This window comes from Apteryx mantelli, chromosome 19, assembly GCF_036417845.1.
Source record: "Apteryx mantelli isolate bAptMan1 chromosome 19, bAptMan1.hap1, whole genome shotgun sequence".
Lineage (NCBI taxonomy): Eukaryota > Metazoa > Chordata > Aves > Apterygiformes > Apterygidae > Apteryx > Apteryx mantelli.
Window position 1 is genome coordinate 9,830,140 of NC_089996.1, and position 13,344 is coordinate 9,843,483.

At 43.4% G+C, this 13,344-nt stretch overlaps 2 protein-coding genes across 5 annotated transcripts in view; one reads left to right on the plus strand and one right to left on the minus strand.

Annotated features, from left to right (window-relative positions):
* The window catches only part of GGA3 (golgi associated, gamma adaptin ear containing, ARF binding protein 3), a 21,442-nt gene continuing 8,098 nt past the window's right edge, over positions 1-13,344 (plus strand). For 2 of the 3 annotated variants that reach the window (XM_067308523.1, XM_067308522.1), the window contains exons 1-10: positions 1-44; positions 5,514-5,598; positions 6,352-6,427; positions 6,955-7,053; positions 7,868-7,991; positions 8,991-9,094; positions 9,647-9,727; positions 10,947-11,084; positions 12,131-12,212; positions 12,713-12,829. In XM_067308523.1, coding sequence (XP_067164624.1) covers positions 5-44; positions 5,514-5,598; positions 6,352-6,427; positions 6,955-7,053; positions 7,868-7,991; positions 8,991-9,094; positions 9,647-9,727; positions 10,947-11,084; positions 12,131-12,212; positions 12,713-12,829 — 946 coding nt within the window. In that variant the 5' untranslated portion in view covers positions 1-4. The remainder of the gene's footprint in view (positions 45-5,513; positions 5,599-6,351; positions 6,428-6,954; positions 7,054-7,867; positions 7,992-8,990; positions 9,095-9,646; positions 9,728-10,946; positions 11,085-12,130; positions 12,213-12,712; positions 12,830-13,344) is intronic. The other variant, XM_067308524.1, reaches the window with a different exon arrangement.
* NUP85 (nucleoporin 85) overlaps positions 11,069-13,344 on the minus strand; it is a 23,405-nt gene continuing 21,129 nt past the window's right edge. The window contains exon 20 of one of the 2 annotated variants that reach the window (XM_067308527.1): positions 11,069-11,152. The gene's annotated coding sequence lies outside the window, so the exon portion shown is untranslated. The remainder of the gene's footprint in view (positions 11,153-13,344) is intronic. The other variant, XR_010886100.1, reaches the window with a different exon arrangement.

Consider the following 13,344-nt stretch of genomic DNA (forward strand, 5'->3'; position numbering starts at 1 on the left):
CAACATGGCGGAGGCGGAAGGGGAGAGCCTGGAGTCGTGGCTGAGTGAGTAGCGGCCCCGGGTGCCCCCCGGCCCTCCCCGAGCCTCGGCGCCCCTCAGCGCCGGCGCCCCCTCGGCCTCCCCGCGTCTCCTCAGCGCCGGCGCCTTCCCGCCGGTCCCGGTCCCCTCACGCCGGCCCCGCTCCGCCCTGGTTCCCTCCACCGGGGCCCCCCGGCCTGGCCGCCCCCGCGCGGGGCCCTTGGTGCGGCGGCCTGGCTGAAGGAGGCGCGGAGGCACCGCGGCGGTTTCGGTCCCTTCATCAGCGATTTGCTCGTTAAAGCCGTCGGGAACGGGGAGGTCCGGGGCTGGTGCTTCTCCGCACGGCCGAAGCTATCGCTGCTTCGTGGTGCCGTTCTTGCCCTGCTTTCTCTTCTTCCCTAGCTCGGATTTTTTGTTAGCCCGGTGTGCTGCTTTAATGCTGCCTGTGAGGTTGAGAACCGCAGTAATTTCACAATTAAAACTGTGTTCCTGTGTTATACAACCAGGTTTTTCCAGCAGACAGATTCTGCTCTATGCATAGCTGCAATTGCAGGGTGAGAGTTGTGGGCTTCCATTGAAAAACTGCTGCAGACTGAAGTGTTTAAAAAATCCATTATTAAGAAAAAATAACTTGTTATCACAGGATCTTAAACATCAGAAACAGAAGAAATTTTGGCTTCTCCATCTCACAACCATTGCTGAGGATTTTCTCTATGTGTGGTTGGTTATCAGTAGTTCCTATAAGTTAACAGGCCTTTTTGGATGTTGTATGCACCTAGTGCTGTGCAATCCTGACCTAGGACTAAGGCATCTTGAGGTGGCTCGTGTATGAGTCAATAAGATCAGAAATTGCTTTTCATATATTCCAAGTACAGGGGTTTCTGCTGCTTCCCCTGGGGAGGCTATCCTGCAGATCACTAACTTGTTCCCTAGATGATTTTTCCTTTTTTTTTTAATACAGTTATTTGTTTGATTACGGTAGTGAGTATAGTTCTTAACTAGCTGGGCACTATGCAGATAGCAGACAGTCATTAGCCTAAACACCTTAGAGTAAAAAATCTGTTATGCTTTTGGAATTATACCTCCTTAAACATGACGAAATAATTCTTGTTCTTTCTTGGTATTATAATACGAAACTCAAATACGTGCATGATATTATCATCTAGTATCGGAGCTCTTGGCTAGGCTATGGTTCTAGCTCTTAGTTCTGGTTTTAGATCAATGCCTTCTGTCACCTGATCGTTTCTGCTCCTCCTCTGAACTCCCCCAGTTTGTCAATGCCTTTCAGCGTTTTAATTGTAGCCAGTGAGACGCACCAAGAAACACCCACATCCCCTTCCTTTTTCTCCAAGGAGAACTGACTCACCGAGTCCGGTTTGTGTGTGAAAATATCTCTGATGGGAAGGATATTTTAGGCTGTGTAGCCTGGAAAACTTCCTGACTGTTCTGTGTTTTGCTTTTTGGTGGTTGTTGTCATTTGTGGAAGTTAAGAGAGCAGTTGGCTCCGTTGGCCGTGCAGTAGCGTAGCCTGGCACCGGGGAACGTGTGCTGAAGAAGAGCGTTGCAGAGGCCTTACTCACTGCGAGAAATTGTGTCTGCCTCTGTATTGCAGCGAGCCTGATTGCGGAGATGTACACAATTTTCGAGGTGTGAGTGTTGCTGTCATTTAAGATGATACATTTATGCCTGGTCACTGCTCCGGTGATTTGCGCTGGTGTGATTATATTGCTCCTCCCATTGGAGGGGAGCAGAGATTTATTGTACAGAGATTGCTGGAGGAGTCGTGCTTACCAGGAAGGCAAAGTGCAAAGGCTGGCGCATCTGAGTGCTTTCACCAGACCTCCTGAGGTTTTTTCTTACAACTATCAAAAAGATGTACTGCGTCTAATGCTAACCTTGTGAGCGTGCACCTGCTGTGCCCTTACTAAAGGGAAGGGCCGGAATTGCACAGAAGCAAAGACCAACTTTCCAGTCAGGGGAAGATGGAAAAATTCTTATTAGCAGTGATTCTTCTGTATCAGTGGTATGCAGCTTTCCTTGCTGCCCTGTCTCGTGTTGTTAGGTGGAGGCATAGACCCATGAAGTAACATCATTCTCATGTCCTAATATTGCAACAAGATCTGGATTTCAGCCTGTGATGATCTAGCATCTTCCTCATCTTCAGTCTCCTTTCAGGCAGCTGGGGGGAGAGTGGGTGATCTTTTCTGTTCCTCTGCCTGCCTGCAGGCTCTTCTCCTGCACTTATCCGAAGTAGAAGAGGAGGTTAGAAAATAATGTCAGTTGTACAAACACAGCTGGATCCCTTAACTTTAGTGCTGCCTGTTCTACTGCACCCGCAAAGAAGCTTATTGATGTTGTATCTCATCCAAGACAGGCTTAGACATTGTCCAGCTATATAATAGATTTAGAGGGATAAAACATTATGATTGTCTTTGTTTCTTTCTTCCATCTTTTGTCATGGGTCAGCATCCTGCTTCTTCTCCCTGGGATACAGGCAGAATATGAACGTTGGACTCTGACGTGCTTCGGTTGGAGATGCCCAGTTCATGTGTCAAGCCTGATATGGGAAAACCCTTTGCTGAGTCAGCTTTTGTCTCTTTTCAATAGAGAAGTAAACCCAGGAGAACATGAGCGTTCATTACCAGTCAATGAATGTTTTGTGGTTCTCTGCGTTCCAGAGTCCTTGCTCTGTAAAGAAAATAAGCACCTTCGTTTCACGTCTAGTGATGCATCTGAATGTTGTTGACTCATTAACTTAGCAGAGCAAACAAGTGCTGAATGGCTCCAATGCTTGGGTCAAGTATGAAGCGATATTATGTGTTGTGAGTGCAGCAGTGTTTAAAAGCTAAGGCATAGGCGGTGGCAGGGCTGGGGTAGTGCAGAGCCTTTTGTTTCCAGGTTGCTAATTCAGGTTTACTTAAGTGCTACTTGAGGGTCCCTGTGAAATGGGGTTTTGAGGCTGGGGCCTAGTGGACAAGTGTCCCCACGAAACCAGACTTTATAGCTGGTACCAAACAGGCCTTTGTTGGTGGTTTGAATGGAGAAGCCAAGGATTTAATATTCCAGAGCACAGAAGTTTCCTTCTTGGAACCGATCCTTTCATGTAAGGGTTGAAGCATATTTATAAGGCAATGCGGAGGAGCTTACTGCCTACATTTTGAGTGTTCTGCATAAAAATAGAGGCTTTTAGATTATCTCTTCATAGACACAATGCAGCTTCATGTAGGGGCACCCTGAAAAGGTTAAGCAAGGTAAACTAGCCCATCTGGGATGCCGAGTTAACGTGGCTGTACTGAGATTGGTACCCAAATCAGTTTAAATACCTGTACTCACCACATGGTCGTGCCATGTAAACACATCAGTCCTTAGAACCAGCACAGGACTTCTGATAAAGCATATTAGCTTTTATGAACTAGGGTTTCAAATGGAGATTTTATGAATGTTAGAAACAGGGAGTTTCTTTATGCGGAACATCATCTCTCTTCAGTAATCTCTCTCCTGAAACTTTACTGTCTTTATATGAGAGCTTTTGGTGCACAATATTAGGCTTATATGATGAATCTGAGTCCAAACTGAGACAGTTAAATAACCTAATGTCATTCAGAGGAAACTTTGGAGATGTTCAGAGCAGCTTTAAGATTTGACATGGAAATGTTGGTTGCATTTTCCTGTTTGTACCAGCTCTCCTTCCCAATTTCAGGGTGTGCAACCCACAGAGGGCCCATTTAGTCGAGTGCCCTTACTTATTTGTGCTCTTCCTGTATTTATTAAATACATTCCATTAACTCCAGCCAAGCAACTGTATTTCTTTTATCTGGGCATGCAAAGCAGCAGAGGTGCTCTGGAGCGCTGAACCATACACAGTGCCGTTTGGCTTGCTTGACAAGACTTTAGGTTGTTAGGTTGTAAGTCTGTTTTTTCATGATGCTTCCCGGGTGTTTAGCAGTTGCAAATGTGGTCATAAGGACTGAGTGCCACATATGCTTTAAGAGTTGCTTGGCCCTGCAGCAGCTGCTTTTGAAACGAAGCCTTCTTTAAATCTCTTGAGTTCAGAAAGTGGCTTAGCTGGTACAGCAAGATGTGATCCTATGGTTAGTCCTCTTTGGATGCCCTCTTTTGCTTACCCAGGGTCCCAGGAGAGTAAGCAGCTTGGCACAGGAATCCACCTATGGAGAGTATTTTACAGATGCAATGTGTGGAACAATTTACAAAATTGTTTTATGGCTGTTCTCCTGTGAGAGCAAACATTGTAGGGCTGCTACAGTAGGAGGACTAAGATGCACTTTGTCGAGGGAGGTTTCAGAGGAGTCATTTGGCAGCTGCTGTTTTTATCTGTCTATGAAAAGGAAAAAGGATATATTCTAATGATGATAAAAAATGACAGTTTGTAATGTAACATGCATTGATTTTATTATGCTTCCCTATATGACTGAAGTACAGGCATGTTTGCTGTTTTCTTCCTGTCCTTCCTTCCTGTCCTATACTATCTGGCTAAATAATATTTTCTTTTCTGTATTGATCTCTCTTGTATTTAAATTTCAGGAAATGCTTCTTAAACCCCATCCCATAGATATATAGCTACAGGGTGTTGTTGCTTTCCTTACAGTAAAAAAAAACCACAAAACCACTGCATCATGTCCAGTCATCTCAGCTAGAAAATTAGGTTAAAGCACGAATCTCGTCTACTGTAAACTCAGTGCTCCATCAGAATTAGGTAAAGTATGTTGAGAAGATACATTTGTAATAAAAATAGATTTTCATAGCCTCAGTATTCTGCAGTCAGTACAATAAGCAAGATCCTAGTGCTCGAGGGAGGATCCTTCAAGAGCCTGAAATAGCCCAGTCAGTAAAGCATCGGTCTCCCAATTTGAGCATCCAGGATTTGACTTCCTGGTCAGGTACAGGCTGTGGTGTTGTTACTTGCAAGAACAACTGAATGCATAATAATAAATTTTGGTTCTTATTTCCCAGGAGAAATGCTAAGGCATCTAACAAATCAGCTGGCACTCTGAAAACAAGTGTCAGTGCTAAATGACTTGTATTAGACACCAGATATTCCAGCTCTTCCTTCTACAAAATTCTCAGGGAATGCAAAAAGGATTTCCTATCTAGAAAGCATGAGGGTTTAACCTTTAAGTAGTTTAATGTTAGAGCCAAATAGAAAGAGATAGCATTTCAGGCAGAGGGAGGCTGTGTGAGCTCAAGTATTTTCTCTCGTACTCTCGTTTAGAGTATAAAACACGGTGCTTATGAGTACTTGAGATCTGGCATCTGCTTTTTGGAAAGCAGTCAGTCTTCCTAGATATTTGGATGGCTTGACTTGGGCACACCCTTCCCCCTGAACACCCTGGGTAAACAGATACACCACATGTAAACTTATTTCTCCTTTTTTATAGTTGGCGGCAGATGCCAAATGCTTTTCTCTAGGAAATGCATGACCTTTTATTTTGTTTCTTTTGCTCATTTGGTAATATGTTCTCTTTTCCTTGCCAAAGATAAAGCCACTAACCCATCTAACAGGCAAGAAGACTGGGAATACATCATCGGATTCTGTGACCAGATCAACAAAGAACTTGAAGGGTGGGTGTCCCAAGCACTTAAACTTAGAAATGTTATAACTTAACATTCATAGTGTAAAATATGTCCTATGGTTATTGAAGTTTCATATTTTCTTTTATATATACTGATATCACAAGGAAGATCTGGTTATAAAAGAAACAAGATGCTGCAAGATTTGGTTTCTCTTCTGTGAAAGGCAGCATGATTTAAACCCAGACTGAGTACTAGGAAAATATGAATTCTGAATCTGCCTATTATGCCAACTTCTGTAGCTGCGGGGTTCTCATCTAGCCAAACTGATTCTGTTTTTCAGTCTGTAAAAAGGGTTTATACCTCTTACTGCTTGACGGGGCTTCACATCTTTAAAACCTTTACAAGGCTTAACTGGGCAACCTCCTGGGTCACAGCATTTCTGTGAGGTCAGGAAGGAAGGTCCTCTTCCAGAAAAAGGAAACTAATGCACAGAGAGATGAAGTGATTTCCTCGGGACTGTACTGCGAACGGTTGGGCCTCTCCCAAGGAGGAATCTGGATCTGCTGGCTTGGAGTGCCAGCCTATGCTTCCTTTTTATATGTAAACACCCCAGCTTTCCGAGATGCCCTGAAGATTTCTTGTTAGCTTTTGTACACTGATGTAAAGATGAAAAGTACTAAGTGGCATTTCCTTTTAATCATGTGAAATACCTCTCGTTTAAACAGTAGAATTTGTGGAAGTCTGAAAATCCCTCAGTGTGTTTGCCTGCTTTGTTTATAATGGGTGTCTGCTTTGTTTCAGGCCACAGATAGCTGTGAGACTCCTGGCTCATAAAATCCAATCGCCACAGGAATGGGAGGCAGTCCAAGCCTTGACAGTAGGTAGTCCTTGCCCCCTCTGTTAAATCCAGTTATATATCATTTGACATCTTGTGTGTGGAGTGTAAGGGGAGCACATTGTGTATTAGTCCACTGGGGTTAGCTAGGGCCAGTTTTGGGGCTGAGCTCCGTGATTCTCCTCTGCTGGAAGGGAGTGGACAGTGAGAGATAGGGCAGTTACGTAACTGAAGTGTCCAGATTGCTCATTAGCAGTAGAGCAGCCAGAAATAACTGTTTTAGTTTCATCTGCTTTCATTTCTTATCTTCAGGCAAGATTTACGTTCACTGTTGTCAGCCCTAATGGGGAGATGGCTCTGACCCTTATATATATTGCCAAGGGTGGGGGACCAGCTCGCGTTGATGTGACGCTCCTAAAGAAGTGGGATTCACACCTTGCATCTCAGAGCAGGAATCCCTATCTCGCTGGCGCAGGTCCTTGAGCTTCCCTACGAGCGGAACACAGCTATGCTGTTATTGTGGGTTTGGGACATTCATTTCACCACCCGTTTCTGTTACTTGAATGCAGGTGCTGGAAGCTTGTATGAAGAATTGCGGGAGAAGATTTCATAATGAAGTAGGGAAGTTTCGCTTTTTAAATGAGTTAATAAAAGTTGTGTCTCCAAAGGTTAGTCCCTGACTTGTTGCCTTACTACTGTATTTACTTTTTGTCTGGCCTCCCTATACTACAAGCAGCATCCGAAATGTTGCAGTGCTCTGTCTGGCTCATTGCATATGTTAACCTATATTCAAGAGCATTTGTTAGCTAATTTTTTTGTGCTCTGATCATTACTTTTCTCAGTAAGCTGTGCTTGTTTTCTGTCAGTGTACAGTCTTTGTACTATTCTAATGCTTCATTTAACTCAAGGGGTTTTAAACCTTGGGGTGTTTTTTAAGAAAAATCAACCCCCAGCATCAGTAGAAGAGAGGTGTGATGCAAAGATTCAAGTATGAGATTTAGCAACGCACCACAGAGTTGTAATCCTCACTGTGCTGCTGACTTGCTGTGTAAAGAGTGCCTGGGCAAATCCCTCAATATCCAGGATCAGGTTAACCTGGTGAAAAATTGATAGAAGCACCCCAGGGCATGAATAATACTGTCAAGTATTTCAAGATTCTTTGTTAGGGGAATAGACTGGAATTCCCCTAGTGTTAGGGGAATATCTGTATTGCTAAAATTTTTAAATAGCAAAAAATCTGAAACTAACAGTGTATCTGCTCTTTCTTTTGCTGAAAATGATTGTAAAGCTTCTGCTCACTTTTACTTCAAATACATTAGAGGAGCTTTTTTTTTCCCTCTTAATAAGAGGCATCTTAGATCACCTGCGAATATACGGCTTTTAATGTCTAACGGTGAATTGCCATCTCTGGGTTTGGGCTTTATTCTTAAAAAGAAACGAAGAATGTGAAAAAATGATTTCTGTCTTTTCCCCCACTCTCAGTACCTGGGAGACCGGGTCTCGGAGAAGGTGAAAACCAAAGTCATTGAATTGCTATATAGCTGGACAGTGGCGCTGCCGGAAGAATCCAAAATCAAAGATGCCTACTACATGCTGAAGCGACAAGGTAGGAAGTAAGCTGCTCGTTCACGCATTCTCTCCAGCCTGTGCTTGTAAGCAAGAGTGTCACAAAATGTGCAGCTTCTAATTACATGGGGGGGGGGGGGTCAAGGCAAGCTCTGAGAGAGGATAGAACAAGGCAAAAACTTCCTGAAACTTTGGGAAAGCTACCAGTTATATTTAAATGTCTTGGGCTGGGTTGGGTTGTTTTTTTATTAGATTAGTTAAACACCTTGTAAATGCTTGTTTTGGCCTTTTTGCATGGCCTTTTTTAGTTTATCTGGAGCTAGTTATTAGATGATTTATTCAAACACAATTTAAAGCCAAATAAAAGCCTCCACGTAGCCTTTTGCATTCTTTTAACCAGATCACGTTACAGTTGTACCTTCAATTAAGCTGATACAAATTCCTTGTGTAGGCAAGGTGAAAAAAGCTCAGGAGAGAAGCCTGTGGCTTCAACACACACACAAAAAAAAACCTCTTCTAGGAAAGCTTTTTGGGTAGAGGGAAACCTAGAGATTTGACAATGGAACTTGAGCCTGAAGCTTGGCTCTTTCCCCACTTCATGGTTAGGAGTCTGCACATTACCCCATCTTGCATGACTGTCTGCTTTCCTGCTCAGCTCTTTTATACAAACAAATCTCATGCCCTTGAGTTTGCACAAAGCTGGATTGTCCGGGGCTTCACATGGTGGTTCAACAGCTTATGTGAAAGGGGAAAAAACAAATAACGGAGAGCTATTGATTATACTGAGCTATTAGAGGAGCAGTATGGACATGGCAACGCAGTTGCTGGGGTTTTGGCCTTTTTCTGAGGAAAACCTTCCTTGTTTTTCCAGCTAGCATGCTCAGTGATTTCGATGCTGTATTGTTCATTGGAACGGCGTGCTAGTATCAGTGAACAGATCGGCTGCTTGTTCACCTTGATAGCAGCATGTGAATAGTGGGGTGCACTGCCTGATGTGACTGCATGTGCAAACCCATGTGGGTTCCCTCTCTGCTTTCAGGAATCGTTATGTTTGATCCTGTGATTCCTGCAGACAGAACCCTGATTCCTTCTCCACCACCTCGTCCCAAAAACCCTGTGTTTGATGATGAGGAGAAATCCAAGGTATAGTGAAGACTTGTATCATAATCACTGACCAAAAGTGATTACTTAATGCGCGTTTAGAATAAGGAAGAAAAGTGAACTAGTTCAGCTTTTATTTTTTGGGACGTGTTCCATATTTTCACAGAACTCCCAGGTTTGAGTATGACTGCTTTGTCCGTCTCCCTAACCTGAAATCCCAGCTAAGTCCTCGTCTATGTTACGATTATGTCGGTATTCCTGGTTAAAGTGCCATCCAGCTGTAGTACTAGAAGGCAGAGAATGTGTTTCATAGACAGTGCCAGGACTGATGTACAGGAGAAATACAGGTCTGGTGTCAAAAGTCTCTGAAATTTCACCGTATTTGTCCTGTACAGAAGTAAGAATGTAGTAACTTGTATAAAATAGTAAAGCCATAAATGATTCCTGCTGAAGTCACTGTAACTATTACAGCAGTGTAAGCTTTGTAATAGTGGGCTATATCTCTTTTCCCTGAATTGTTCACTTAAATTCCTCTTGCTGCTTCCCTTTGCTAACAGGTCTTTGTTTCCTGAATATTCTTTTCTCATCTTACAGCTTCTAGCCAAGCTGTTGAAAAGCAAAAACCCAGATGATTTACAAGAGGCCAACAAGCTTATAAAATCCATGGTGAAAGAGGTAAGAAATTCCTGTAGGACTGATCCCGGTCAGCAGCCTGCTTTGCAGGTTTAAACAATTTGACCCCAAACTGGTGGAAAGCTTTAGGATCGTGTGAATGGCAGAACTTGGGTTTTTCAGGCTCCAGGAGCATCACCTTAGTGAATTCCTTAGTTAAACCTCAGGGACTGAATGAAACTGCCTGGCAGTGACATCCAGCCTTGTGGGGTTTTGTTTTGTTTTAAAAACTAAGTCAACTGACTCCCATCTAGTCCAACTGGCGAGCGTTGTAGGGGAGTGCAGTCTGATAACTTAGTAGGGCTCTGTGTGAGATGAATGAGTGGGTAATTTTGACTAGATCACAAGTGGGAGATGTTTGTATCACAAAGATGTCTACAGTTGGCATTGCTGTTGGAGGACAGGGCAAGAAGGGGCAAGGACTGAGTGGCACGTTGAAACTAACTACATTCTCATCACGCAAGATGGTTTTTCATGTCGGGATTTGGTGGAACATTGCAGTACTACCCCTGGTGACTGAGGACTGAGGCATCAGCCTGGGTCTTCTCACAAGCAGGCTTCATGGAAACACCTTCCTGTTTGTGGAGCTGTGATGCATCCACCCATGACAGTTATTAGAAACCCTGGAGTCCAGGAAATGACTCACTGTGATTCTGGCAAAAGAGACTGTAGCTTCTAGACTGAAGAGGAGGTATAGGTTACTAAAATCATGTTTTCGTTCAAGCTTCTTCACCCAGGGCAAAGTCTCCAATGTCTTTGGTTGGAATCTCAAATCAGAGGTGGTTGGACATTTTCTACCAGAGATTGTTGGTTGTTCCTAGTAAATGTTTTGTTTCATATGTATCTTTTTTATAAAATGTCATCAAGGACAAACTCCCCCCTCTCCCCCACCTCCCCCCAAAAAACCCACCTTCCGAAAAGCTCAGAAAGGAACTTTTGAGAACATACTGTTTTGAACACTTCTATTTTTAGTTGTGTAATTATTCATTAAAATCTATTTAATGAGACATGTTAGAATTGTGGGATTTCCCAAAATTTTAGAATGGTGGTGAAGAGATAATTGAATAAGTGATGCTTCACATGAATGGAAAATTATATTTTTTTTCTAGTTCAACCTTAAATACACATTACTTGACATGATTTACAGATAACACTTGCTGCAGTGATACTGTGGACCTTACTGGAAAACTCACTTTTTATGTCTCTGTTTTACACTCTGAAGGATGAGGCTCGGATACAAAAAGTGACAAAACGCATGCACACACTGGAGGAAGTGAATAACAACGTGAAGCTGCTTAATGAGATGTTGGTTCATTACAGCAAAGAGGATTCATCAGAGGCTGATAGGGAGCTCATGAAGGTGGGTCTGAGCTGCTCCTTCTTCCCAGAAATCCTGCAGTCAGTCTTTTCTTCTTCCAGATTGTAATGCTGTGCAAAGATCAATAAAAACAGTGCAGTAAAATGGAGAGCAGTGAGGAGAAACAAGAGCAGTCATTGGAAACAGCAGGAAGGAAAATAATCATGTTTTTAACACCTTTCACCAAAGACTCAGTGCCTTTCAAGGACAGTGAGTAATAGCTCTGTTTTGCACATGGGGGAAGTGAGGTACAGCAGTTTGCCAAAGATGCAGTGTAGCAGGATTGAGAAGCTGCAATTTGTAATTCCTGCTCCTACTAGGACACACTGATTGCAGTTAGTAATTGTCCCTCACAGCACTCTGAATGAATACACTGAAGGCTGAACCAGGCAGAAAAAATGCCCTTCCCTTCAAAGAAAGAGTTTTAGCTAGTGTTATAAGGTTGGGAGATGGTCAAGAAGGTGAAAATCAAAACAGACAGCAGGGATGGTTGGATAAACCCAGGGCCTTGAAGAGTTGCACTGCATCTAATTTAAGAAATTAAAACTATATATGTATTTAACAGTAAGCTCCTGAAATGATGGTAAAAAACCTAAGAAGCTGGTTTGTTGCCTGTGAATTAGGGATAGTGGCATTTTCTTCCTGCCACCTTTCCTTTGGGTGATTGCAGCCACCGATTAGAGGCATAGAGCCTGAAGCACAGTTCTGCTCTTCCTTGAGCTTTCAGGAACTGCTGCAATAGAAGGCACACAACACTTTTGGACTACAGAGAGAACTGGACAAAAGTGCCGATATGAGGGAGGACTGAGATGTTGTGTTGAAAGTGCAGATCATGTTTAGATTCCCAGGCTGATGTAACGTTTCACAGGCTCATTAATAGGGCAGGGACGAAGGATCTTGGTTGTCCAGCTACACTAGGACATTCAGCCCAGGGAGTCTGGTTACTCTCTTCTGGGCTTTCTGCGCTTGGGGAGTTATTCTGTGCGGACTGGTTTTGCTGACAGTAGCCCCTGGCTGATGAGCCCCTTTGTCCTAATCTCTCTTCCCAGGAGCTCTGTGAAAGGTGTGAAACCAAAAGACGGACGTTATTCAAGCTGGCCAGTGAGACAGAGGATAATGACAGCAGTTTGGGTAAAGTAAAACACACTTCTCCTTTTTGACTGCTGTCGTGACCTGTGACTGTGCAAGGTTGTAGTAAGGGAACAGCTGCTGTAAAGATGCCTCTTCCACTGTGGATTCACTTTGCTTTGAACAAGCAGATAAAAGACAAGATCCTTTCCTCTCTATGCATATCATTTAAATTCAAGCAAGGTAGACAGTAGAGTTGATGGCTAGGGAGACTGGGGGGAGGGGGGTAGTGTGGGAGACAGGAGTTGCTTTGGAAGGGGAAGGGAGTTGCTGTGGGGAACAAAGCCTTGGAGTCGTGCTTATTGTTACTGCAGTCCCTATGGTACAAGCAAGGTCAGGGTCTTGCTTAGAGAAGGATGGTACTGACAGAGAGTAATGAAACTCCCAGCCAAATAATTGTGTTTTTTCTTGTTAATTATTTAGCTGATAACTGAGTACTCAGCATGAGTGAAAATGAAGTTACTGAAGTCCTTGAGGTCATTTTTTGTCTCTCTTGCATGTAGGGGATATTCTGCAGGCCAGTGACAACTTATCCCGTGTGATAAATTCCTATAAAAAAATAATAGAGGGGCAAGTGGTCAATGGTGAAGTGGATCTCCCTGTGATGTCTGTAGCAGAAGGTGAGTTCCTGAGAAACTAACTGTTTTGTTTTTAATCCTGCAATTTTAAATCTTTTGGACAAGGTTTCCTATTAATTGCAGTTAAGTAGGGTACTGATGGTTCTTCTGGCCAACTGTTTGTGAGTCAAAGGGGGACAAGACAGCTCCCAAGCAGTACGCATTGATGGACCTGCCTCTGAACAATGTGTGTGGCTGGAAATTCTCATACGTTTTCCTTTTCACCTTTGTCCTGTCTCTTAATGGTGACATGTAAAAAGAGGACAACTTTATCTAAAGGACAAGAGCAGGGGAGTGGGAGCTAGGCCAGGGGTCCTGTTCCTGGCTTTGCCAGCGATTCCATGTGTGAAGCTAGGCCAGTCACCTGCTTTACACTTCAGTTTCACCAGTGAAAGCTCTGGATGTATTTTGTGTGGCAGAATCACCACTTGGGAGTCACTTTGATATTTCTGGATAAAACGCAGTAGAATAAATACATAATGCTGACAGCTTCTTGTTGGGGCAAGACTGTTATAAAT